General features: G+C 52.1%; 1 protein-coding gene across 9 annotated transcripts; it reads right to left on the minus strand.

The window, feature by feature from the left end:
- Nucleotides 1-830: 830 nt before the first annotated feature.
- On the minus strand, nt 831-23,132 carry RUFY4 (RUN and FYVE domain containing 4). Of its 9 annotated transcripts, XM_053904976.1 has the most exons (15): nt 22,265-23,129; nt 20,815-20,963; nt 20,579-20,685; nt 18,983-19,108; nt 18,564-18,670; nt 18,076-18,219; nt 17,547-17,610; nt 16,864-17,004; nt 15,830-16,459; nt 14,964-15,070; nt 9,059-9,205; nt 4,568-4,678; nt 3,681-4,041; nt 2,157-2,342; nt 1,379-1,987 (listed from the first exon to the last, which is right to left on the minus strand). In XM_053904976.1, exons 2-13 carry the CDS (start codon nt 20,852-20,854, stop codon nt 3,936-3,938), a joined length of 1,830 nt encoding a protein of 609 aa, XP_053760951.1. In that variant the 5' UTR covers nt 20,855-20,963; nt 22,265-23,129; the 3' UTR covers nt 1,379-1,987; nt 2,157-2,342; nt 3,681-3,935. The 9 variants fall into 9 exon arrangements, with proteins under 9 accessions (XP_053760955.1, XP_053760951.1, XP_019301573.2 ...); XM_053904980.1 differs by lacking the exons at nt 1,379-1,987; nt 16,864-17,004 and adding an exon at nt 831-1,138 and having other exon boundaries at nt 2,191-2,342; nt 22,265-23,130; XM_019446028.2 differs by lacking the exons at nt 1,379-1,987; nt 2,157-2,342 and having other exon boundaries at nt 3,073-4,041.
- Between the last annotated feature and the right edge of the window lie 4,329 nt (nt 23,133-27,461).

Here is a 27,461-nt window from a genome sequence, read left to right on the forward strand (position 1 = left end):
CTGTTGAAAACACCCACTGCATGTTAGAGTGTTGTCATGCAGATTAAATGAGTCTATATTTATAAAGCACTTGGAATGGTGCTTGGCACCATTTGCTACTGCTGTTCCTACTACTACTAATCACCAATACCACTAGATCATCGTCCCCACCACCACGACAGCTACAACTATTCTCCTAAGTGATCTCGGCCTCAAATCTTTCCCCTTTAAACCATCCTCTACTCTGCTCTCAGAACCATCTTCCAAAAGTGTGAATTTGATCGTGTTCTTTTCTTTTTAAAACCCTTGGAGGACCCCCATTGAGCTCAGGTAGAGCCCATCTCCCGATTATGGGCAACTGGTGCCCCTGCATGTGACCTTGTGTACTTCTCCAGCCTTGCTGCTGGCCACATCCCCCTGACCCCTTAACTACAGCCACAGGGAACTACTTGCAGTTCCCCAAAGAGCTGTTTGGTTCCCCCACAGAGCCTGGCATGCATTTCCCTTCCCCTTGGAAGGTTCTTCCTTACCCTCTTGGTCTGGTCAACTCTCCATTTTCCTTTAAAAATTTTTTAAAGTTTGGGGTGCCTGGGTGAGCCAGTCAGTTAAGCATCCAACTTCGGCTCAGGTCATGATCTCGCAGTTTGCGAGTTTGAGCCCCATGTTGGGCTCTGTGCCTACAGCTCAGAGCCTGGAGTCCACTTCATAATCTGCGTGTCCCTCTCTCTCTCTCTCTCTCTCTCTCTGCTCCTCCCCCTCTTGCTCTGTCTGTCTCTCTCTTTTTCTCTCTCAAAAGTAAACATTACAAAATTAAAATTTTTTTAAAGTTTACTTATTTTGAGAGAGAGTGCACACAAGTAGGGTGGGGACAGAGAGAGAATCCCAAGCAGGCTCCACACCATCAGCACAGAGCCTGACGCGGGGCTCGAACTCACAAAACTCGAGATCGTGACCTGAGTGGAAATCAAGAGTCAGATGCTTAACTAACTGAGCCACCCAGGCACCTCTCTTTTTTCCTTTTAGATTCAGCCCAGTCATGACCTGTATGGAATGCAGCCCTTTCTCTCTGTGTTGTCCACCCCCTTAGGCTTACCTCTATCATGGCTTCAGTTAGGGGTTTTGTAATCTCTGGCTGCTCCCTCCTCCCCACTGTGAGGTTCTTCAAAGCAGGGATTTTATATATAATAAGTAATATACATATAAAAATATAAACATAAATAAATATATAAATATATAAATATATAAATATATAAATATATATATATATATATATATATATATATATATATATATATATATAAAATCTCTGCATCCCCAAACCAATCACAGTTGTTTGGCACATCCTGGGTGCTTCCTATAATTTTGTTGAGCACTGAATGAGTTGACAAAGTAAGGGGATTGATGTACATTGGAGGATCTGATTGACATCTAATTGAAAGACATAATTATGTTGCCAAAATTTCCCATCACATCAATAGCAGTAATAGTCAATAGTCACATCAATAGCAGTAAACCCAAACAGCACTGGCTTAAACCCTCTGTGCTCATTCAGGGCTTCATCCCCCTGTAAGGTGCTCTCCAGGAATTTTGAGGGGGTCTGTTGGGAGTGTCCTGGGTGCTCCTGTGCATGCTGCTGCGCTAGACATGTGTGCTGGAGTCACTGCTGAAGGACTGGTACTCTTGGTGACCCTTGTGGAACCTTCTGCCAGAGGATTCCCCAAGGTCTAACAAGCTCTTCTAATGTCTTTGTGGAGCTTTTGTGCTCTTCGTTGGAGTTGGTGTGGACTCTTTGGGGGGCAGTGTTGAGCTAGAGACTGGTCCTCATCATAGCCCTTCCATCCCACCTAAACGGGGAGAAGGTCAAGCTCCCCCATTTCTGGCCCCTGATTTCCTTCTAATGAGTTCTTGTCCAGGAGCATCTTGCCTTCTCTTTGAACATTGGCTTCTGCTACCTCTCTTCTCTCCCATCGGTTCATCAGGCAGGCCTGAACTCGACACTGGAGTTCAACTAGAACATGATGCCGTCCACTATAGTAAGAACCTAATAAAAGTATCTGAGCAAATCTAATCCTTAACAAGGGATCGCTGTCCTTTAGGGTAGGGGTGATTCTATTGCCCTGATTGCTCCAGAGCCCCAGCCCTGCCCCCCTCCACTCCCTCCATTCCGTGCCCCTCACCTTGTTGTAGCTTTTGCTAAGGAGAAGTTCTTACCAGCTCTCCAGGGCAGGAACTGCTATTGCAAAACTCTTGCTCCATGCTATGGTAATGGGATGCAACTCTGCGTGTCCCTGACCCCAAGAGGCGGTCCACAGGGGCTGGTCAGAGCCACAAGGTTGCCCAACTACTGCAGAGGCTCTGGCAGTCTGTGTGAGGCAGAGGGGATGGGGATAATAGCACACATGCCTATTTGGGGCCACAGAGTCTGCCCTGGAGCCCAGATAGGGCAGCTAATCCCTATCTGGTACAGAGTGGGGCCTGTGCTTCTTCTGAAACAGTAATCTCAGAAGCACCACAATTGGGAGTCCAGTGAACGACACAGAATGTGTGTAAGACTTCTTGGGCAGTCAGGGGATATGATCTTGTACCATGAAGGTACACAAATCCTCATAACTATCTTTACTAAAGTTTAGTTGAGTGAGCACTGCATAGAGAGTTACCTAGTCTCAGCTCCTCCGTCCAGGCACTCACAACTGGGGACTGACCAAGTCACCACAGTGGTTGGAAGGGCAGGACAGAGAGGCCCAAGCCTCATGTCTGAGCCTCCTCTCCTGCCCACTAAACCAGATGCTCTGCGAAGCGGCCGGCCCTCCCACACACTGCTGGTGGGAGGGGCCAACACACAACTCTTTTGGGAACAACTCAGCAGTTTCTTAAAAGTTAAACATATACTTATCATATGACCTGGCAAGTTCATTCCTAGGTATTTACCCAAGAGAAATAAAAGCAAAGGTCTAGGGGCACCTGGCTGGCTCAGTGGACAGAGCATGCAACTCTTGATCTTGGAATTGTGAATTTAAGCCCCACATTGGGTGTACAGATTACTTTAAAAAACAAAAATCTTAAAAAAAAAAAAAGTAAACGTCTATGCAAAGATTTGTACACAGATGGTTATAGGAAATGTATTTGTAACAGTCTCAAACTGGAAATAATCCAAATGTCAGGCAACAGTTGCATGTGTAAACAAATTGTGGTATATCCATGCAGTGGAATACTACTCAATAGTAAAAAGGGACTATTGAAGGCAGACAATAGAGAGTGTAAAATTAGGATTCCATTTATATAAAATTCTGGAAAACTAGTCTCCAGTGATAGAAAGCAAGTAAGTGGGTGCCGGGGAGAGAGGAGGAGGAGGGAGAGGTTACAAAGGGCATGAAGAAATTTGGGGAATGATGGGAATGATGTCCATTATTTTGAGTATGGCGATGGTGTCATGGGTATATATTAAAGTGAAAACTCATCAAATTGTACAATTTATGTGAAGTGTGTTAAATGTCAATAGTAACTCAGGAAAGATGTTAAAGACGAAAACACAACAAAAGCAGACCTTCAAAGCAGACAGGATGCTCCTGAGTGTGGTGAGCGGTGGGCTGGGTGAGGTGGGAGTGTGGGAAATGTCAGGGTCTCTGGGTCTTCTTCTTGGTCAAGGACATTCTGGGCCTGGAGGAACTTTAGAGAGGATGGCGCCCGGCTCCCTCACTTACAGAAGAAGCCCAGACAGCTGTGAGCTCTCTCAAGTCGCCCAGCTCATGGATGGTGGATGCAGGGCTTCAACCTGCCTCCTGCCTCCTGCCTGCCAGCCTGGGTCCTTCCACTCCCACACTACAGAATGCGCACACAAGTGTTGTCCGCCTTAGGTCACCAACTTCCAGAAGGCAGGATAGGTCAGACCAGAGGGGTGGGAAGGGCGGAGGGGAGGGAGTTGACGGGATGGGGTGGGTGGCCATTCCTGGGTGATCTCATTGGTCGAACTGAGCTGCTCCCTTCTGGGAGCAGGGTGGGCAGTGGCGCCCTCTCTTCTTGTAATCCACAGAGCAGGCATGGCAAACCAGGCCTCCGCAGAGCCTAGGAGCAGAGGTGGGAAGAGTGGGGAGCTCAGGGATGTGTTTGGGGGAGGGAAGCATGTTTCTCATCTCCCATCAGAGCAGTGTGTCTCAGGAGGCCTCCCCTTTCCTAAAGGGCGTCCCAGTGCCCCACCCCCTCCAGAGTCCTCTAAATGGCAATGACAGGTTCTCCTGCTGGCCCCCCTCCCTCTCTCTCATGGCTGGTCCTGCCACCATGTTCCTGGAGGAAGATGAGGGGAGCAGCTTCCTCTGTATAGGAGATCTCTCCCAGACCAGGAGCCTGTTAATCAGTCTCTTCTTGGAAGGCTGGCACAGTCCCATCCTCCAGACACTGTTGCTCGTCTGACTCCTTTCCACTGTTCTAGCTCATGTCTATGCTAAGTGTTGTGTAAAGTGAATGGCCAGCTTTAAGTGGCTCTCATAAAAGCCCAGTTCCTGTGACACCTCCCTTCCCAGAGAGGGCAGAGTGCTGTGGGCTGGTGGAAGCAGGGCTGTCCCAGAGGAAAAATTCTGTGCTCTCCCATTACCTGCATGGGTACCGCCGAGACAGCCGGCCAAAGACCTTGCTGCAGTCAACACAGCATCCGGGGGCCATGGAAGAGAGATGCTGGACCTTCTGCCACAGGTCATCCTTCTCTCTGATGAGTGGATGGAGGTGGGGACACACACACACACACACACACACACACACACACACACACACACACCAGGAGGATGGAGATGACACAGGTAGAGATACCGAGACCGGGAGAAAGAGAAACACAGAGACCAAAGGAAGAGCAAGAAAGAGAGAGAGAGACAGAGAGAGAGAGAGAGTCATACAGAGATACACACACACAGAAACAAGAAAAGGAAGTCAGGGGGTTGGAGAGGGAGACAGAGATAGAGTGGTAGATAGGGAGATAAATGTAGAGAGAGAGGGAAAGGCCAGGAGAAAAAGATGTGGAGACAGTCAGGGACAGAGACACAGAGAAGGAGAGAAAAATACAGAGAAAGACGGAGAGAGAGACATAGTGACAGAGAAGGAAAGAAATGAAGAGATCATGAGAGACACACACACACATAAGAGGTGAATGAGTCTGCAGTCTTTGGGAAGATGGATGGTGACACCCCAGTCCCCTCCCCCAATACAACCTTGATCCATTATTTAAGAACCTTCATATCCCACCTCCTCCAAGGAGTGTTCCCTGATCATAGAAGCCCCCATAAGTTTCTTACGATGCCCTTATCTTTTATTTGGCACTTGATACAACCCCCCTTGTATTTATGTATGTTATACTCCTGCAAAACTATCTTTACTGTTGTTTTTTTTAAAGGATGTTTAGGAATGTGGGTTTAAAGTCTTTTTTTTTTATCAAGATGATATATACACACGATTTAAAAATCCAACAGTGCAGAAGAACTTATATCAAAAGGAAATAGACACCCTCCCTACTCCTTCCATTCTCAATGGCAAACCACCTCTTACACTTGTCGCTTTTTCTCTTTGATATTACTTCCACACTTAAGTAATATGCTCATATCCTCTTTTTTTTGATATGTCAAGAGAGAACATCTACAGAGCTCCTTACCTTGATGTCAGAGGACTTAGCTTGTTTATTACCATCCCCACTAACTCCACCTCCTTCCTCCCCATGCGGCTATATCCCTATTTTTGGTTCCTCTATTACTACTGTAGTTTTACAGAATATACTCACACATTTATTTCTCACTCATTCTGTGAAGCACAGATAGCATCCTGACTGCCATTCTGTAGTATGATGATACCAGCATCACTTCCTCTTCGGTTGGCCTCCTTCATCCGCCTCCTACTCGTTATCTATTCCTGCTATGTCCAATATGGTAGCCACTAGCCACATGGGGCTACTTAACTTTATATTTCATTTAACTAAAATTAACTAAAATTAGAACTTCAGTTCCTCAGTCACATCAGACACATTTGAGGTACTCGGTCACTACATGTGACTGGTAGCTGCTGTATTGGACAGGGCGAGTATAGAACATTTCCATCTTCACAGAAATTTCTATTGGCTTCTATTTTGTGTACTTAATGTTGTTTAGGTAATAACATTTACATTTGTTCTATAATTACAATTGTTTACTGTGCTTTGTCTTTAGGTTGATTCTAACATTGAAAAAACCAATAAATAGTATTTATATTATTAGAAAATATATAAGCATATTGCTTCAAGGAGAGCTAAGATGTGTTCTAAACATTTCCTTGGAAATTTTTTGTTTTTCCAGGACTTTTTAATTGCCTTTCTTTGCTCCTTGCAAAGTCCTTGCATGACTTGCCTTTAACACAGTCTAATTGTTCCCTCTCCTCAACAAATTCTTCATCATATCAGGTATGGCATTGATTCTCTTTTTGCCCTGAGACCTGCCTCCTCAGTACTTCTGTTTCAGCCTGGATGTACTGCTCCTTGGGTTTGACAGCCACTTGTCATCTTGGAAATTCCCTTTTCTTCTCTCCCGGGCTAGAGCTACTGTTTCCTGAATTCCACATCTTCTCCTTTCTTGGTAAGCCAAGCTTACTTCCTTGTTTTTCCGAAGCACATCCTTAATTAACTTCCCAAGAAGGGCCCTGTGGGAGGTAAATTTTCTATAACCTGTCTTTCTGAAAAATGTCTTTTCCCATATCACCTTCTCTAGTTGTTTTATAGTTTGGCTGGATCTAGAATTCTAGGGCAAAAGTTAGCTTTCCTCAGAACTTGAAAGTATTGCACCATTGATTCTTAACATGTTTTTCTGTGTCCTACTTCCTTTATAGGTGACGTGTCTTTGAGTATATTGTCCTCATCTTTGTTTTATGGCGATTTCACAACAGTGTATCTCAATGTGGGTTTTGCTCCCTTTCACTTATTGTGCTGGTCACTCAGTGAAATCTTTACATCTGAAGATCTGCAACCATTAGAGCCTGGAAAGTCTCGCATACTTTTATCTTATATTCTCTCTCTCTCTCTCTCTTTTTTTTTTTTTTTTTTGAATTCTTATCAGTTGGAGAAGAGATAGTGAGATAGTGAATCTCCTGGAATGATTCTTTATGTTTCTAACTATCTCTTTCATGTATTCCATCTTTTTATGCCTTTTATTCTACATTTTGAGAGATAGCCTCCTCTTCCTTTTCCCATCCTCGAGTTAAAATTTCAGAGATATTTTTAATTTCCAAGAACATTTCTCATCTTTTGTAGGTCACTTTTCACATTATCCTGTTTCATAGGATACCGATCTTTTTTGTTTACCTTTGTCTCTGCTTCTATGTTCTAGACTCTTCTCAAACATCTGAGGATCCATGGTCATGATTTCATGTTTAAGCTGCTGGAGCTTCAACAGTGGACAGGGGTGGTTGACTTGTGGCTTCTCTTTAGGAAGGATGGGGCAGGAAGCTAACTGCCACATCAGACTGTCAAATGCCAGAACACACTGTTGTTTATTTGGGACATTTAACTTTGTTTAGAGAAGGAAGTTTTAATTATTTGCCTGGGAGATAGACCCCTCAGGGTTGATATTCTGAAGTTGGGGAAGCAGGCTGAAAGCAGGGGATATACACTGATCTTTCCAATGACTTTATCGGTCAATATTCCTGATTACTGTCCCTTATCTCATTTCTGCCATCTGTTTTCCTAGTGTCTCTGGTCCCTGAAGTTCTAACTTGGGCTAAATCCAGTCTCTACTTCTTCATCCATTTTCTGGCTTCTGGAAATTAGCTGAAATCTCTTATCTGTGGTTGGCTTCTCCACCTTTCTCTCTATTAGAAGTTTTATTTATTTATTTATTTATTTATTTATTTATTTATTTATTTATTTTGACAATCATTCTACTGAGATCTCAGGATGGAAAGCAGATGATGTGTTGTCTACCACCTTGATGTAGAAATCAGCCTCTATAGCTTGCCTGCCCACTTTGTGCTTAGGGCCATATTTTCCATGATGCTTCTGCAAGGGACATTATATTATGTATCTTGGGATCTCGTGATGAGTTTCTTTAACACAGGAAAAAAAATTTCCTTTCCTGATGAACTGGTATATTTCCTTGGAATGCATAGTGACATTTAGGCAATTTACTGTGTTTCCATTTTTGATTCTGCCAAGATGCTCAGAGCTAAGTTTTAACCCTAATCCTAATCCCTCAAAAGTATGAATGTTTCCTCTTCCATTTCATCTATTTTTCTTAACAATCATATGTATATGTCTTTTATTGTTGGCTACCTTAAATTCTTTTGTGAGATACATGGCTAATTTTTTATATCTCCCTTTCTCCCCATTGACAGCTCTGTAGAGGAGGTCATTCTTAAATTCTTTGTTTGTTCTTTCCAGGTTGACTTCTCCCTTCTCTCATCTTTAATATCACTTGGATTTTTTTGCAAGAGGATTTAGTCCTGGATGATCCCTCAGTGACCCTCCAATTCTAATGAAACCCAAGTCCAATGCTGTCCTGTTTCCTGAACTGGGTCAAAGTATAGCATTAGTTCCCTACTAGACTGAAGGGCGGAAACCAGGCTTTACACACCTCCTCCATTGCTCAGTGGTTTAGTGGTTTGGAATCCATCCTGGTAAGCTCTCTGGTACCTAGGGCAGCTGACCTGGGATGGCCCACAGGCCCAGTGGTCTCAGGAAGTCGACCAGGCAGTCAGGGGTAGCACATATGATTACCTCTTGGTTAACCTCCTTTTTTCTTCTCTCAAATCCTTCTCCATCTATGGGCTCTTTTCCCTTCCCCTAACCTTAGTAGGTATGTGTGTATGTGGGGGTGTGTTGGAGTGGTGGCGTGCCTTAGAGCTAGAGGAATCCATGCAATTTATATGCAGTGTGTCCTTGGTGTCCAAGTCAGCATCTCTGACCCTCAGTTTCCTCATCTGTGATATGAGGAGAACAGCTGGGGCGGCTAAAAGAAGATGAGTTAGCATATATTAAAGTTCTGCTCGATAGTTCTCAGCGGAGTAGAATTTTCATTACCCAGTCTCTACATCCCATATCATCCCCTCTTCTGCAGTCCTGCCCTGCTGTGTCCACCCTTACTGAATCAGTTCCAGCACCCTCATCTTCATGGCGTGGACCAGGTCCCGCTGCCCTCCAAGCTCCTTCTCATACATGGCGTCCCTCCTCTCAGCCTCCTGCTGATTCTGCTCCAGCTCTGTCTGCAGCCGGGCCCTCTCTTCCTGACACCTGGGCACAGAAGGAAGACTAAGTTCCCAGCATCTGTGACCAAGCTAGGCTGGGCCTCCACCTGACAAGGAGCTCCTGGGGGAAGCTGGTGGTACCTCCTATAGCTGATGCGCACACACACACACACACACACACACACACTCCCTTCCACACACACACACTGCATACATTCTCCATACCCCCGCGCCCTCCCACGCCACACATACTCACACACACATAAAACACGCCATACCACACACCAAGCTGAACACCACGGATAGCATGCCATCTATAGGCTGACTCCTTACCAACCGTCCAGAGGAATGAAAACAGGGTATAGCCTCCTGTGTTTCTTTAGAGAAGGTGAGCCAACATCTCCATTGGTTGTATTTCTTTTCTTTTCTTTTTTAACATTTCCATCTTAAAATGTAATTTTCTTGAAAGGCATGCCCACAATTGCAGCAGCTCTCTGGAGGGAAGGGGGGTATCTGGCAACCCAGGCTGGATGGGCTTTGCCCAGCTGAGAACAACAGTTGGTTTGGGAGTGGGGTAACTGGTGTAGGACTTAGGGGGATATTTTTAGGTTTTAAAATATTTTGAAAAATTATGGTACATTGTCTTTTCAATTAAGAAAATAATGTTAAACATATGGCTTCCTTAAATTTTTGTTTCAGTTTGGGCTTAGAATCTCCTCAGCTCTATTCTTGCCTCTTTTTTTTGTCTTTGGTGGCTTCTTAGAAGGTTCCAAGAAGTCTACTGCACTAGAAATAAGAAAGTCCCAGCACCCCCCCTCCATCACTCAGATGAGGAGGGTGTTGCAAAGGTGGGTGCACATCCTGTGACCTCAGGGTGTGTGTGTGTGGGGTGTGTGTGCGCACGCACACGCACGCACGGCCACACCCCTGGCTTTCAGTGTGTTTGAGGCTCGCAGGAGGCTTGCCAATGAACTGAATTATGAATTTTTACAACACTGCCGTGTAGCACACCTCAGAGAAGAAAGCTGGGTAGGCTGTAAAGTCAAACTGACAACAGAGATCCACCATAATTCCAAAAAGACCAGTCCCTGCAGCTTTAAGGAAGGGTGTTCTTGTGTTTGGGCACTGGACCAGGGCTGTATTTATTTTAATGAACATCTTGGCCTTCAGTGTCCTTGTTTCTTAATATTGGTATTTGATTTTCCTGAGCTAGTTTACTTGCACACTGATCCCAGGGCCTTTGGTGTGGCCAGTGCAGGTCCCAATGTGAAACCCGTGGTTAGTGTGTGTCTTTGAGGTGGGAGGGAATACTTATTAAGCACCATCTGTGTGCCAATGGCTGTTTGAGGTGCCAGGAATACAGCAGTGCCTACGGCTCCTGGTGGAGCTTATAGTGTGTTGGGGACAGTGCTCAAAAGAAGTGATAAACCAATAGCATAATTAAGCTAAGCGTGTGACGGAGATAAATGAGGGGCGGATAGAGGCTTGAGAGGGTGTTCACGAAAGGCTTCTTAGACAAGGTGACCTTTAAGCAGATGTAAGAGATGAGAAGTCAGCCAAGCAGAGCCAGCGAAGGTCACATGGAAAGGTCTGCAAGTTGGCAAGAACTTGCTTGTTTGAGGAACTGAAAGAAGACTAGGGAAGCTGGGATACCATGAAGTTGCAGGAGGTGGGGGTAGGCAAGAGATGAGGTGGAAAGGGGCAGGGCTCTCTCCCTCACTGGCCCCAGGAAGAGTGGACTTGAACCTCAGTGCAATGGGAAGCCACTGAAGTATTTCCAGCAGGGGCTGACAGACACTCCTGGTGCAGGAGAGGACACGGGAGGAATTAAAGTCTAGAGCACCTGTTACACGCCAGCCCCCGAGCTTAGTGCTTTATGCCCTATTTCATTTAATTTTCACAAATATGGCAGACAGGTGATATGGTCATAATTTTACAGGAAAGAAAATAGAGCTTCAGAGAGGAAATAACACTTGCCCAGGGTCACACTGTTTGATATGTGGAGGGAGAAGAAATCTGGACGCAGGCCTGTTGAGCCATAAGCTCTATTGGCCTCCCCAACTGGCCTCCCCATACTTTTGTCCGTGCAGGGCCCGGTCGCCAGTGGTTTATGGCACAAGTGCTGAGTGGGCAGCAGGTGGGAGCAAGGGATAGATCCTCATGAGCCCCTGGTGTGCCCCAAAGGAGCTCAATGGGGAGCGGGGTGGGGAGAAGTGTGATGTCTGCCTAATTCTGTCTGAGGACCTTCCACTTACACTTGCCCTAATCACTTTTGCTTTGAGGTCTTATCCAGGGGCAGAGGAAACCTACCTACTTGGAAAGATGGTCCCACAGCGCATCTGAGCTGGAAGGAGGAACTTTAGAGATCCAACTGTCTCCTTTTGCAAATCAAGGACCAGAGGCCAGAGAGGGAAGGCCAATTTCTCAAGGTGCCACAGCCAGAAAGCTAGGAAGTGGGTACTAGGTGCCCCATAGCTCAGTTCTAACTGTGTTTTCATAGCCCCTGGTTGGTCTGCTAAAGCCTGAGGCCAGGCTTAGCTGGCCCACTGTGTCTTCCCTATGTGTCCAGCCTGGGGCTCTGTGCCCAACTGGCTCTACGCTGCCCACCTTCTGTCTATTCTCCACACCAACAGACATAGTAGTCCTGAAACCCACGGGGCTCTCCACTTCCTGCTCAAGACTGTTCCAGCCTTCCATAGCACAGGGAGTCTGTCCACTCCAGCCACATGGGCTTGCTTGATTACAAGTGCACTTCTGGGATTTTGCCTTTGCTGGCGTTCCTGCCTGGAGCACTCCTCCCACGGTCTTTGCACGGTCATTTTCCCAGTGGCTGGGGTTTCTCCTCAACTGTCACCTCCTCAGAGAGGAACCCCGTGACTCTAAATCTAGGTGAATCTCCTGTCTCTGTCCCCTTTCCTGGACTGATTTTTTTTTTTAACAGCGCCCATGACTACCTGACATCCTATTCCTATTTGTTGATCTAGTGTCTGTGTCCCCAGGTCTGTGAGAGCAGACACTGACTGCTTCTATTCACTGCTGTCACCATGCTCATGGCCGCAGGAGAGTCACAATATACTATCTGCTGACCGAGTGGGCTCCCTGGCACTTCAATCCGGCGGTAGTGAAACAGTCGCCCCCAGCTTGATGCCCGTGGCCCCTTTTCCCTGGAGTGATGTGTTCCTCCTGAGTCCCTGGATGCCAGGAGGATCCCTCCTGGCCACGGGAGCTTCCGTCCTGCTATCTGCATTCTGACGACTCTCCCGCAGATCCCCAGCCCAGGCTTCTCTGAGCTCCACACTCAGCTGTCTGCTCAACAGCTCCACTGGCATGCCTAAGGGGTGTCTCACACTTGGCATGCTCTCCCCTCAACTCCTGAACTTTCCCCACAAGCGAGCCCTGCCACAGCACACCGTCAGCTGTGACTCTAGCTTTCCAGCTGGTCAGGCTGGAAAATGAGTCACTCCTGACTCTGTCTTTCCCTCTCCCCCCAGGAAGCCCCGGTGAATCCAGAATCTCGAAGCTTCTCTGCACCTCCACGACCGGAGAGCATTCAGAGGCACTCCCCTGCCCTCCCCTTCCTCATCGCTGTCCCTGCTTCCACCTTGGTTCCTTACAGACTAGCTCCACAGAGCAGCGGGCTCGAGCCCTTGAAAGCACAGATCAGTCCAGAATAGGCACATCTATGGGGACAAATCAGCAGTTGCCTAGGGCTGGGGGGTGGGGGGGGGGGGGGGGGTTGGGAGGAAGTGGGCAGTGGATGCTAATGGTGCAGGGTTTCTCTTTGGGCTGATTAAAATGTCCTAAAACTGATTGTGGTGATCAATGCACAATTTCATGAATACACTAAAACCCACTGAACTGTTAAAAAAAATGCAAACCTACTTAACCTTAAAGCACATAGTCACATCTCCCCCTCTGCTGTGAACTCTCAGTGGCTCCTATCTCACTCTTAGTCAATGCCAAGGTCCTTTTGATGACCTGTGAGGGTCTCCTATTACCCAACTGACCTCCCCCTACCTCCTCTCCCTCCTCTACTCCCCTGAACCTCCATGATGTTCCTAGGACCTGCCATGCCCATTCCTGCCTCAGGGCCCTTGCTCTTGCTCTTCCTCTGCCTGGAATGTTCTACCACATGCCCAAACAGCCCATTCCTCATTTGCTTCAAGTTTTTAACTCAAATATCACTTTTTCAGGGAGGCCTTCCCTGGCTGTGTCGCCTCATTTAATATCACCCCTGACACTCCCATTCGCTGCTTTATTTTGATCTTCCTAGAACTTGTCACCTCTGACATTCTACGTAATTAACCTGCTTATCGTGTTTACAGATTGCTTTCTGCACTAGAAGGTAAGCTCCACAAGGACAGGCGTTTGGTCTGTTTTGTCCGCAAGAGGATTTCTGGCACACAGAACAGGCCTGGAGCAGCTCTGAGGGTCTGTGGATAACGGACTGGATGACAAGTGAAGAATAATCGGCTGTGAGACAGGGGCTCCCCCAGATGAGGGAGCAGCCTGGGCCTGGTTGTCTCCTTGGAGCCTCCCAGCTGCTTCCTCCAGCCTGTCTTGATCCCAGAGAAGGCCCCTGGGTGGGCAAGGCCTCTGCATTCACCTAGGGCCTGAATCATGGGAATCCTTGCTGACCAAACTGCCAGGCTCAGCTGAGTGTCTGGTGGGAGGAGACCCTGGGGGCCTTTTTGGGTTGGTTTCTGGGCCTATAGTGTCTCTCAGCCTTTGAAACAGAGACTCAGTAAACAGCTCCATGATTCAGTCTGAATCACAGCTACCCAGGCTCTGATGGGGTTCAGGCTGGTGCCTCTGGCCCTGGGGCAGGTGTCAGCCATGTGCAAGAGTCAGGGGCAGGTGAACTGACTGGGGCACACAGAGCTAAGGGAGAGAGGGACAGAGAGACCAAGTCAGACCAAGGAAGATCTTTGCATAGCAGAGGTATTTTTTAAAATTATGAAAGAGAAACTCGGACACTGAGAAAGTGTTCTCTGGGCCCTTGCGGTTAATGTAATGACAGGAAGTTGGAGAAGGTGGAGGTGAGAGTAGCTGAGGGGGAGGCAGAATGAAATAAATACAGGCACACAAAATATTGGCGGAGGGCCCGTGTTTAAGCCCACAGGTTCTGGAATCATCTACCAGGGTGTAGACCTCAGCTTCTCCACTAGTGACACTGGGTGAATTGTGTGGCACCTTTGAGCCTCAGTTTTCCTATCTATACAATGGAAATTCTTAGAGAACTTATCTTATAAGTGTGTTGGGAGGAAATGCCTAGAACAGTGCCAGGGACATAGTAAACGCTCAGTACATGATAGTTATGATGATGATTATGCATTAAGAGAGTGAAAGAAGACTGTGCAACAGGGAACAGGAAAATGAGAGACAGAGGACCAGAGGAAAGGTGGACACTGAAGGGGCAGGAGTGTGGAGGGGCAGGGAGGGAGACTGGGAGAGAGGGGAATGGCAGTGGAAGAGGCAGCAGAGAGATAAAGGTGAGTGTGGGAGGGGAGGGAGGGACAGGAGGCATGCACCCCTGCTGCAGGCTGTTGGGAAGGCCAGTGAGGGAGGGTCTGCCAAGGGGAGGGGAGGGGTCGGTGGGAGCTCCTCCAGGAGCCCCAGGAGTAGTGCCCTGAATGCCTCAGTGTCCCAAAGCTGTGCCCAGCACAGGGCCTGATGTACCAGAGACGCTCAGAAGCCTCTTGCTGGTGTGACCATGAAGGTGAGCGGGCGCCGGGGGGGGCGCCTCCTGTCCTGCTGGCCTCTGCTGCCCACCTGGCAGCAGTTGCCAAGGTTGCCAAGGTTACCTGCTGAGCCGCTCCTGTAGTGTCCGCAGCTCCCCTTCCTTCTCCTTCAGCAGCTGCTCCTGGTGCTGCGCCCGCTCCTCGGTCTTCCGGAGCCCACGTCTCAGGCTCTTGGGGGTGGGAGGTAAAGGAAAGGAAAGGGAAGCTGGAGGAGGAGGGCAGAGATCCCAGCCCCGGGTGTGACCTGACAAACATCCCCATGAGACCCCAGGGCCATGCGAGATAGCCCTTGGGTGGAGGGCTGGACTGAGGACAGCACTGGGAGCTGAGAAGCCCGGCTCTGACTGCCCCTGGGAGAGGATGATGATCACAATTCAAGAGAGTGAGAGGGGACTGTGCAACAGGAACAGGAAAATGAGAGACAGAGGAACAGGTGAAAGATTTCTTCCTTTGCTGAAGGATGAAAGTTACAGAGCTCAAGGATACAAAGAAGGCGGAAGGAAGGCTCGAAATTGATCTTGGGGATCTCCAGGAGAAACATCTACAACCAGAGCTGCTTGGTGGGATGTGCAACAGCAGAACTTAGACATTGGTGGGACATCCGCCAATAATGAGGGCTACCGAACTTGAGAACCTGTCATTGCCCCGAAAGAACTGTTGGGGGAGGGGGGGGTCTTAGACTCCAGGGCCTGCAGGAGCCAGGCAGGTAGTACTGGTGAATAAAGTGGGCTTGCAGTGAGGCCGTAGGGAGAGGCAGGGACTGTGGTGACCTGAAGAAGACCTTCTCAGAGAATAATAACCCTGTGCAGACCAGTCAGAATTTTCTGTGGGCTGGAACGCACCCCTCCCCCCGGACCACTGAAGACTCCCACCTGGGGGCCAGGTTAGAGAGGGGAAAGGAGACAGGTACAGAGCTCAACTGTTCTCACCTTGACCACATCCTGCAAGGCCACTTCTGCTTGCTCCTTCCTCCTGGTCACACTGGTCTCTCCTGTTTCCTCTTGTGGTTTCTCTGGGGTGAAGTCTTCCTTTGTTCCCAGGCCCCAAAGGACCCGGGGCTCCCCTGGAATGCTAGGCACCTCCCACTCCTGCTGGTTCCCTGACATTGTGTCCTCTATTGTCCCTGTAGGGCTGGAGGCCAGTAGCCCACGGACATGACCCCGCTCTGCTCCCCCTTCATGAGTCCCCTCCGCACTGGGAAGAATCCTTCTGCCCTTGGCCTCTGTGCCTGTCACCTCCTTTGGAGCCCCCTCAGACCCCTCTCCCTGTCCCTGGATGCTGGGTGTTGAAATCTCCAGGCAGATCCCAGTTCTTGGGGCTCCTTTCTCCTGGGCTTGCTGAAGTTCCTCCCCTGCTGGTTCCCACATGCCCTGGGAGGACCCGAGGCTCCTGGGATGTTCTCTTTTCTTTTCCAAAAAGGGAGGAAGATGCCTTTGTTGCTGGGACCTGGGGAGTCCGGCTAACCAGTCTTCCTTGGGTGCATCTTGCAGACAGCTGGTTTGGCTAGTGTGCAGCTCCTCTGGCTGGACTGCTGTGGGGTTTCCACGTGTGGCTGAGATCTGCAGAGAAGCCCCAAAGCCATCACTGCTCTCAGCACCAATTTGCCAACCAGGTGGGTGGGAGAGGCCACAGACCTAATCCAAGGAACTTACTAAATCTAAAGGAATATTGATTTAGGGCCCAGGAATCAGAATGTTAACATCGCCCCAGGTGGAGGGGAGGCCCCAGCTTTGATCCTGGTCAGGGAGCAGTAGTGCTCCTCAGTGCTCTTTTCTGTCCCCACCTCCCTGCCTCCCCTGCGTCTTCTGAAGCGATCTGGTTTCTACTTCCCACCCTCTCCTCTGACCCTGCCCCCTGAAATTCTCTGGGTTTCAGTTTTCTTGTCTGTAAAATGGGAATAATAACGCCTGCCTTGTAGAGTTGTGGTGAAAGCTTAAACAGACCGACAGCAGCTAAGGGTCACCTCTCCTGAGAAGCCGTCTCCAGGCTCCCCTGTTCCTCCGTGCATGGCTGCATCACCGCACTTAACAGGTGGCGTTGCAGTGTGTTCCCCCTTCTGGGCACAGGCTGAGTCCTCACGGTATCCGTACCTGGTGCTAGGAAGCTGGTGGAGTGTAGAGTGAGATTGGGGAATGACAATGGCCATGAGCTACCACTTACGGAGCACGTGGCCAGGGGCCTTGCTCTGTGCTACACGCAGGCTGTCTCTACACTTCCTCACAATCACCCTGCAAGGCAGGGCAAGTACCTTGCCAAGGGCCTTGGTTATTAGGGCCAGAGCTGGGATTTGAACCCAGAAACCTGACTCTTCAATGTCTCCAACTGAATGAACTGAGACGTTTGCAAATTGTCCAACGGAGGTTGTTTCCTTGATGTGCATCCTACACGCTTCCGGTTACCCTCCCCACCGCCGCCTCCTCTCCTGGGCCCCATGGCTCCCGCAGATGGTGCCAGTGGCCCCCTTCTCTCCCCGATATCCTCACCACCGTAGGACTACGAGCCCTTTCTTGTCCTGTGGCTACCCAGTCCCCAGGTCTACATGCCGGCCTCTCTGTCTGTCTGTCTGTCTCCTCAGCTACTGCCCATCCTGTGGGGCCCAGCAGAGACGGAGAAGAGGCAAATCAGAATGAAGTTGGGCAGAGGCACCTGCTTTGGGGAGTCTTTGGTCTTTCTGGGTCTTCTTCCCTGGGTCCGGCTGGGGCAGCAGGACCTGCAAGGGAAGGTGGCAGGGGGACCACGGGCCTCTCTCCAGCAGTGGTCGTGGTGCTCAGCGGCAGGACATCCCATCTTTCCACCCACCCACTCATTTCGCTTCCGCTCCCGCCTTCCCACCTTCCCACCCTTCCATCCTCATGTGTGCATCCCCCTCTCCATCCATCCACGAGCCTTGCCCACCACTCGTCCTAACAGCCACCATGCGCTCGTCCTTCTAACCCTCCACCCCAACCATCCAACGACTCTTTAGTGAGTGTGCAGTCTATGCAGCATCATGTGACAGGACAGATCGTGCCAGGAAAATAGAAGTCTGGGGAGGTGGAGAATCAGAGGCTCAGACAGCAAGGAGGGAAGAACTGATGGGACCGGAGGCTGAGTTTGGAGCTTGCTTGGGATGCGTGGTGGTCAAATGGCAGGAAGGCACTGAAGAGAGGCTTCCCTTCAAGCTAGACGCACTCACTCTGAGAACATGGGCCAGGCTTCATCTAGGTCCGGCCACCGCAGGTTCAAGTCGAAGGTCACTCCATTGAGAGCATAGAGAGAATCCAGGAGGTCTTCCCGGAGTTCAGGGCACACCAGAGGGCTCCGGGGGCCATACCATTCCCTGTGTTATCGGTAATCAGCAGACTTGGCCTTTGGTACTTGGCCTTGGTGCTGTGGCCGCCCCCGCCCCCAGGGGATCTTCCTTTGCTATACACCACCATGGGATGGTTCCCCAAGCAGGGCTGTGGCCCTTGGGGAGCAAGAGGCTTAAGCATCATGGTGCTACCAGGACTCCTGGGTTCTGACGCCCCCTCTGCCCTTTCTTCCTGGACTTTTCCCTCATGGCTGTCATTTTAGTTGTCCTTGATATTAATCCATCCATCTGGGGGGCAAAGAGGCATCTTTCACAAGGGACAGACAGTAGACTCAGAGGGTGTCAGTAGGATCATGTCCCAACAGCCCCACCTGGTGAGCTCGGGGTTTAGAAGGCAGAGCTGCAGGGACTCGGCCAGCTGTCCGTGGGCTAGGCAGAAGCGGATGAAGGCACGGCCTTTTGCTAGAGAAGTCTTCAACTGCAGAGTGCATAGGGGGCGAAATGGTGGGGAAGAGGTGGGGAGGTGGGGGCGTGGTGTGGTATTAGATCAGAGGGAACTCGGCCAGGACAGAGAGACAGGATGGGGACTTGTGTTGTTTGGGAACGAAAGGGGTGGCTGGAGGGCTGCTGAGGGCAGGGCTAATGAGACATGAGGGCCGGGTGAGGGGTCTGTGGTCAGTGGAGTGGGGATGGGTGAGAAAGGGGCTCCCGGAGGCCATCCCCATCAAGGGCCTGGTGGCGGGACCCCCTCATGCTGAGGCCAGTCTCCCTGCCAGCTGGCTCTGGATACCTTGTCCTGTGAGCAGACGAAGCGGGCCGGCTCCGTGCTGCCCCGCTGTTGCCGTAGGCCAGAGCAGAGGAAGTCCCAGTAATCCTTCCGAGGCCTCAGGAGGCTCTTCTGCTCTTTCTGGTCAAACTGGGAGCAAGACCAGGGAAAGGAAGGCATGGAAATGTTTCCTCCCGGAACCCACCTTGCATTCCAGCATGCTGAGAATGGAGGGGAAAGGGCTACTGCAGACAGACCTGGCTTCAGGGGCTGGCTCTGCCCTCAAAGGCTGTGTGACCACGCTCAAGGTGCAGGACCTCTCTGAGCCTTTGGTATTCTCATTCATTCATTCCAGTAATACTTACTGAGCACTTACTATGCGTCAGGCTTTGCTCTGTGCCCTGGGAATACAGCAGTGAGCAAACTGACCTCATGAGCTTATACCTTGGTAGTGGAGACAGACAATGTGCAGAGTAAGTAGAACATATAGGATGTTAGATGGTGCTGACTGCTAAGGAGAAAAATAGAGCAGGGAAAGAGAATAGAAAGCACGTGGTATGTGCACCCGTGTGTGTATGTGGTGTGTGTGTGAGATGTGTGCGGGGTGTGTGATGTCTGTGAGCGTGTGGTGTGTACGTGTGTGTATGTTTTAAAAAATTGTGTTAGGGTGGCTAGAGAGAGCCTCACTGAGGCGATACTATTCAAAGTCCAGATCCAAAGGAAATGAGAAATTGTGCCATTCAGATTTCTGGGGGAGAGCATTCCAGGCAGAGGGCAAGTGCAAAGGCCCTGAGGTAGGTGCATGCTTTCGGAAGATCAAGGAGGTCAGTGTGAATGGAATGCAGCAAATGACGGGGGTAGACTGGCAGAAGATTCACACATGCATCCTACCAACCTCACATGTACACTCACACCACACACATGTGCATAACACGCAGAGAAGTAGGAAGGGTATGTGTGCGTATGTGGGGCTGGTAAGGTCATTCAGCACCTCAGGGGGTTAGAATGAGAATTTAAGGGGCACCTGGGTGGCTCAGTCGGTTAAGCATCCTCCTTCGGCTCAGGTCATGATCTCACAGTTTGTGGGTTCAAGCCCCGCGTCGGGCTCTGCGCTGACAGCTCAGAGCCTGGAGCCTGCTTCGGATTCTGTCTCCCTCTCTCTCTCTCTGCCCCTCCCCTACTTGTGTGCATGTGCTCTCTCTCCCTCTCTCTCTCTCTCTCTCTCTCAAAAATAAGTAAATAAACATTTAAAAAGAAAAGAATGAGAATTTAATAAGGTGGGGCAAGAGAAGGGCTTTGCCCGGCCCTTGGTAAGTGCTCAAGAAAAGCGCCAGCAGCAGAAGGGTCCAGCCCTAGGACATCTCAGCTCTGAGACTTCAGTCCTCAGAGAAAGGTGGCTGCCCTACCCCACCCCACTCCGCCCTGCCCCAGCCTCCTGTCCACCTCGTGCCCCCGCCTGCAATGTCAACCTCCAAGGGTGAGATTAGATGTCGGGAAGGGCTTGCTGACTCTGAGGGTGCTGAGGCGGCCAGTGGCTCTTCCTGAGTATCTGGGAAATCCCTGCTGGTGACCTGGGCCTGGAGAGAGCGGGGTGGGAAGGGGGCGGGGCGGGGGGGTCACCTGTAGCAGCAGCTCCAGGCAGCCACAGAGTCTGTGCAGCTCAGCGCTGGCATCTGTCACTGGAGGCTGCCCGCCAGGGTAGCCCTGGAGGATGGCGGAGACAGCAGCTGCAGGGGTGGGGGCGGGGGGATGGTGGACATCAGGCACTAGGTAGTGAGGGCTCTGACGGAGGGGCTCCCAAGAGCCCTCACCTCTCTCCCAACTCAATCCCAGAAAATCTCTCAGGACACACTCACCTTTCAGGTTCCTGGTGAGGATGGCCCCTTCTTCTGCCATGAGTATTTCAAAATGATGTGATTCTTTGTGGCTCTGCAGGGTCAGTCCAGGCAGGAGCCTCCGGGCTCAGCTGCCCAGTGGTCTCCTTATACAGAGGAAGAATCAGAGCCTAGGCCAGGAATGGGAAATATCTTGAGTCACACAGTGAGTCAACTGGTAGGATAGACACTTCGGCTCTTCCTCGTAGGCCAGCATGGGAAGGGGATGGTATGGGCCCCACAACACCAGGGGAGCAGTTCCTGGGTGCTAGGCCCTATGTTCTGTGCCTGACATCTTTGTCTTGTTCAGTCCCCATAATAACCTAGGAGGTCATTAACTCCATGAAAAATTTTTTTAATGTTTATTTTGAGAGAGAGAGAGAGAGAGAGAAATGGAGGGAGAGAAAGCGTGAGTGGAGGAGGGGCAGAGGGAGAGAATCTCAAGCAGCCTCTATGCCCAGCTCGGAGCTGGACTCGGGGCTCGATCTCATGACTGTGAGATCACAACTGCGAGATCATGACCTGAGCCGCTATCAAGAGTTGGAAGCTTAACTGACTGAGCTACCCAGGCCCTATGTGGAGAAGCTAGAGTTTGAACTCAGGTCTGGGTGTCCACACACAGGGCAATCTGATGTGAGCGGCCCTGCGAGGGCTCACGCCATGAGGACACTGGGCTGAGGGAAGGTCACCCCTCTCTGCCACAGGGAGCCTTGCCAGAGCAGTCATCATCCTTGAGGCGCACATTCATCCTTTCCTGGCCCCCAGCTGAGTGGAAAATGTGTGTTGTTTGAGGAAAGGGAGGCAGAAGTAAAATGAGGCCCTAGAGCTGGGACTGGGCCAGGATGCTGGGTGTGTGTGGGGGGCAGGGCACCTGGTTTTAATCCTGTGGTTCTCCCCGGCCGGGGGATCACAGCCTTTCTTCCCCCGTGGGTCCTGGGGCTCAGAGAGGAATACTGTGGCCGCTGGGGGCCAGTGGCTTATCCTGACGTCACCTGGAATAAAGACCAGTCATGGGAAACCCCAGGGGTCCTGTCTCTCAGACCACAGTTGCTGGAATTCGGGGGTGTGGGTAGGAGTAAAGAAACAGGGGACACAGTGGAGGGAGAAGGGGAGGGAAACAAAGGTAGACGAGGGTGGAGGGTGGAGATGGTGCTCAGGAAACACTGAGCTGGACGTTGAGAGCCCCGGGTCTTCATCCTGACCCTGCTACTAACTCACTGTGTGGCCTTAGGCTCATCATTTGCTTTCCCTGGGCCTCAGTTTCCCCATCTATAGGGTTTCTGCACCCCCTTCCAGTCCAGATCCACTTTGAACTCCATGAACACCTAGATGTGCCTCATCGTCTCTCATTTCTATCCAAGTGTCCCTGCCTCTCGCTCCCAGCATTGCCCCATTTCTCCAGCCACCCCTAGACCCCTTCCCTGCTACTCACCTGCGAAGGCCTGGCTGGCTGGGAGACGGAGAGCCGGCACTGCAGCCCGAGCCTGTCACTTGTGACCGTGGGTCCCGCGCAGCCTTTCCCAGAGTGCCGCCTGGGAAGTGACTCAGGCCCAGTCCAGCAGGAGCAGGAGGAGCAGAAAATCATGGGGGACATGTGGGAGAGGCGGGATCCAAGGCACCAGGGCAGAATGGGTGAGCTGGGGGACGGTACCCTTCGGGCAGATGGGGTGGCAGATTCACTTGTTGGCCAGACACCAACTCACCCAGAGCCACAGCGACAATTGCCCCTATATGCGAGTTTCCTTCCCTTTCTCAACAGGGTCACTGGCTCTTGCCTTTCTTCCTTGTGGCCACCAGGCGGCACAGAGAGGCTGTGATTGCTGCTCTACCAGATATTCTGTCTTTTCGAGCCTCGGTTGAACTGCGGAGCAGGTGGGGAGGAGGAGGACAGGGTCCCACCACGTATCTCCCTCCCCTTCCCCACCTCAGTCTCCGGGTCACCAGCGCCATCCTGCTCCGCCCCTCACTCACCCCTAAAAGAATGAAAGTGAAGCCACTGTGAACCCGGGTTCACAGCTGGGTTGCCCTGGTGGGCCGTGTTCTCGCACCCTGGCTGTGCCCCGCCTCCTCGAGGCCGGGGTCTTTCCACCTCCGGGTCCTCATTTTTCCAGGCTGGGATGCCCCGAGGGCTAGTATTGGGGGCCGAGAACAGAGGGGCAGGCACCTGCGAAGACTACTGTTTCACAGACCTCAGGAACCGCCTGGAAACAGTGGCACTCGAGGTGGCCGAGCCCGGGTCCGCCGTTTCGCCGCGGACTTCCTGCCCGTCTCTCCCTCTCTGGGAGTCGGTCTCCCCGCGCAGAGGCTCCGGCCCCCCTCTCTGTCCCCCGTGTCCTCGTGTCCCCGGTCTCTCTCTCACTGCTTCCTGCCTCCCCTTCGCGCCGTCGGTCTTCTTCTCGCCCTCCCCAGACTCGGCCGGCCGCCGCCCGGGCCCCCGAGACCCCGCCGCCGCCCCTCCCCGCGCCCTCGCGTCCCCCTCCGCCCCTGGCTGCGTCCGGGCGCCCGTGTCGCCGCCCCTCTCCCGGCCCGCACTCCCCGGCCGCCAGGCGGTGCGGGCCCAGAAGGCTCCGGGCGGAGACGCGCCGCCCCCCCCCCTCCCGACGTGCGAGGCTCCCCGGGCGGCGCGGTCTCCAGGGCGGGGGGGAGGGGGCCCGGCTGCCCCCGCGCCCGCGTCCCCGCCCCCTCCCCCCAGCCGGGCGCCCGGCCGGATGGGCTGCACCGTGAGCCTGGTGTGCTGCGAGGCGCTGGAGCCCGGGCCCCCCTGCGGCCCCCAGCCCCCGGGGAGCCCCCCGGCCCCGGCGCGGGCCGAGGGCTGGGAGCCGGGGGCCTCCGGCCGCGCCGAGAGCCGGCGGCTGCTGCTTCAGGTAGGGCGCTGCGGGGCGGCTGCGGGGGAGCGGGTGGCGGTGGCGGGCAGAGCCCCGCTCACCTGACACAGGTAGGGAGCCACGCCAGGGGAGCGCCTGTCAGTCGCCTGCCAGAGCCGGCTGCCCCCGGGGGCGCCGGTCGGGGCCGGGACCGGGTGAAGGGGCCGGGAGCCGGCCTGAGGTCCCTCCTGGGTCTGTTGTGTCCTTGGGAGGAGGCGGATGTCGGACGTGACCCCCTTAAAAGGGCAAATGGTTCAGGTGAGGTTTAGGAGCCACCCAAGTTGGGCAGGGCTGGGAGTGCTGGGGAAAGGCACCGAAAGAGTTTGATTTCCCCGGAGCCGATGCAGAGTTCACTGTGTCCCGGGGTAGCCGTCGCTGTTGTCCCTGACTTCTGTAGGCAGGAGGGAGGGGGCCTTCTGAACCAGGGAAGGCCCCGCCAGAGCAAGGACTGACCTGAAGATGATATGGGCAGCTGGACCCTCACCCCTGCGTTCTCTGTTTCTGGTAAGTCTTGGAGCCTCTCAAGTGGGCAGCTGACCCAGAGGGATGGGGATAGGCTGGTGCGGAAGGCAGGTGTTTGTTCCGGAGGAGGCGTCTGTCTGGGAACCACCAGGCCCCGCGTAGGTGTGGGCGCTAGATTTCTCCAAGGAGGAAGTGAAGGACAAGGAGATATTTGGGGTCACTAGGGACTAGATAACCCTGCTCTAGGCTCCCTGCTTAAGCCCAGCCTACTTCCCTGTTTGGGAAAGGTTGCAGCCTCCTAAGATTTGTTTACTGGGCAGGGTTTGGCTTATGCTGGTGTCTTATCTCCCTCCACCTGGGGCACATGGTGTTTGGGCAACTCAAAACGTATGCTGTGGCCATATCCCAGCCCTTCTTCCCCTTCACTGAGGCAGCCAGTGAAGTCCAGTGTGTGTGTGTGTGTGTGTGTGTGTGTGTGTGTGTGTGCGCACGCGCGCATGCATGTGCTGGTGACCTTTCTGTCTCGCTTGACCGGATGCCCCTCCAAGGCAGGATTATAGCATATTCGTGGTTATACTCCACTGTGCAAAACATGGGGCTGCATTTACCGACTGAGCTCTGTCTTCCCCAAGCCCTAGCCCTGATCATCTCTGTGATGACCCATCATGGTGAGGAACAGGCTTGGTGGGGCAGAGTGTTGCCCTAGCCCTTATAGTGGCTGGTGGCCCAGGTGTGATTCCGATGGGAGCCTTAGTGCCCCGGGGTGGGGTGAGGCCTCAGCGTGTCAGCTTGGCATCCCATAGTATTGCTTCTCAGTCCTGGCAAAAGGGCAGAGGGTCTGGAGAGTGGAAATGACACGGCACAACCCCTGGACTGCTGGGCCCTTCTAGAGGTCATCAGGACTCCTCTCTGCCTCAGAGCCTCATGAACTCTCCTCTCTCTTTGAAGGTTTCGGGGGGAAGTGTGCTCACAGCGCTTCCCCTTTATCTGTTCTGTCTCAGACCCTTCTGGACTTCACTTTCTCTGTTGGTGCTTCTTCTTGACTCCCCCTGTCTCCCTCCATTCTGCACTTGCAATGCAGGCAGCTGTGGGGTGGCTTCCAGGGGGGGCCACCTGAGGGTGGGCAGGGACAGGGTCAGGCAGTCGGTGCTGAGAAGGAGGAAGAAGCCAGGGGCACTGGAGGTGGGTGATCAAGGAGAAGGAGGGGAAGGGAGTGAGTGCGTGGGTGTGTGACAGCCACAGGGACAGGGATGGGGACAAGTGTCTGTCTGCATTCGGATGAGCTGGTTTCTGAGCGGCCTCTTGAGAGTGCCTGGCGCTCGCTCATGACTCACTGGCTCCTGTATCTGCAGGACAAAACTCCATCCCAGTCCCAGCCCCTGCCCATTGCTACCCTAGCCCTGGCTCCAGCGGGGCATGCTCTTGCCCGCTGCTTTCTCCTCTCACCAGCACCCCCCCACCCCCATTTATACTGCAACTCTCAGGAGACCGGTGACCCAGGAAAGAACAGCCAGGCTGCTTATCGCTTCACTAGAGGGGGCGTTTACCACGTTCTTGCAGTGGATAAACATCTCTTGGGCTCTGAGCTCCCCCCCGGAGTCAGGGCTTAGAAGTTACTCAGGCATCTGGGCTCCCAGCCAGGGCTCTCCCACTGACAGACCTGCCACTGACATGCCACCATTGCTGCCACTGACCATGTTCCCCCTGTCCCCCTCCAATACATATGCTAAGCTTCATTCCTTGGGCCACAGGCTCCTATCACTTCCTCCACCCACAGCCTTGCTCTCCTCCTCTCCCCTCTGGGCAGCCCCGTCCCACCCAGGCCATATTGCCCTCTCCCCCACTGCATGCTGCCCCCAACTCGTTCCCCTAAGCAGGCTGTCCTCTGCTCACACCACACTGCCCTCCTCCCTCTGGCGGCCTGCTTTGTCCACCCCTCCCCCGCCGCCCCCACCAGGCCCCATTATCCACAGCACTCTCCTCCTCCCTCCCGAATTTGTGGCCTGCTCCTCTTCTTTGCTCTGGGGAGGTCTGTCCACTTTGGTTCCCAGGCCTCAGAGCCCTAGGCCTGGGTTTTTGGAGCCTGGAGGTGTAGGCCCTCTACCCCTTAGGTGGCCTCCTGAGGGTCCCACGATTACCCTATGCTCTAAGCTCTCTTTTGGTTCCACATGTCAGCCTGCCAACTTCAGGAGAAGGGAAGGTGGGGTTTGGCACCCCTCCTGAGCATTCCCGCCAAACCTTCTCTGACCTGGGTGCCAAGGGGCCTGGAGGGCATCTCCAGGTGCCAGCCTCGCCTCCTCACTTTCTGCTGTATCCCAAGGCAAGTGGGTGCTTGTCAGATGGGGGCAGGAGCAGAGGGAGGAGACTCTGGATCGTTTCAGCCTCCTCTCTCAAAAAACCAGCCCCTCGGGTCAGTTGGTCTGGCTTTTGCCCAACTGCCCAGAGCTCTGCTGAGTTTAGGGGTTCCCCAGGAGGCCAAGTCCTACAGCCTCCCCTGTGTTCCTGTTGTGCGGTCCTCACCTCTGATGGGAGTTCTTTAGCTCCGTCTACTGTAGGCTGGATTACTTCCTCTTTCTCTCTAGTTACATATAATCATAACCGCCACCCCCACCACTGCCCCAAGCTGAAAAGGATCTTGGTTAGTGGATCTGAACTTCTTGAGGCCACAGATCCCTTTAAGAATCTGGTAAAAGCTATGGGTGTTCTTGCTAGGAAAATGTGCATGGGCATGTGTACACACGCGTGTATACACACATCATATACCCCTTCCCGTATACCCACCACCACCACCACCGTCTGTGGTCCTGATACAGCTAACCCCTGCATTTCACAGAGAAGCAGGCTTAAGCCCAGAGAGGAGACATGACTTGCCCAAGGCCATAAAACAAGTGGGTGGCAAAGTCAGGACCACAGCCCAGGCGTCCTGACCCCCAACGAGTGGAAGTTTTGTTCCCAGAGGCAACTTTGCCTTCCCCAAAGGCTGCCTTCAATGGCCTGGCCATTCATTTATTCAACAAGAGGGTTTTTGGTGGGGAGTTTTAGGGTATTTATTAGCTTAGCTTTTAATAGGGTTTATTTCACTGTATGTTGATGTATTTTACAAAAACGTATTTTTATTGAGATGTAATTGACATATAACATCGTAGAAGTTCAAGGTGTACGATGGGTTGGTTTGATTCATGTGTATGTTGCCATATGAACGCCACTGCAACGTCAGCTAACACTTCTATCGATGCTTCTACTGAGTCACGTAATTATCGTTTCTTTATGTTTTTGGTGGGAGCAATTAAGATTTAGTCTCTT

This window comes from Panthera pardus, unplaced genomic scaffold, assembly GCF_024362965.1.
Source record: "Panthera pardus isolate Hobbes unplaced genomic scaffold, ASM2436296v1 HiC_scaffold_10, whole genome shotgun sequence".
NCBI lineage: Eukaryota > Metazoa > Chordata > Mammalia > Carnivora > Felidae > Panthera > Panthera pardus.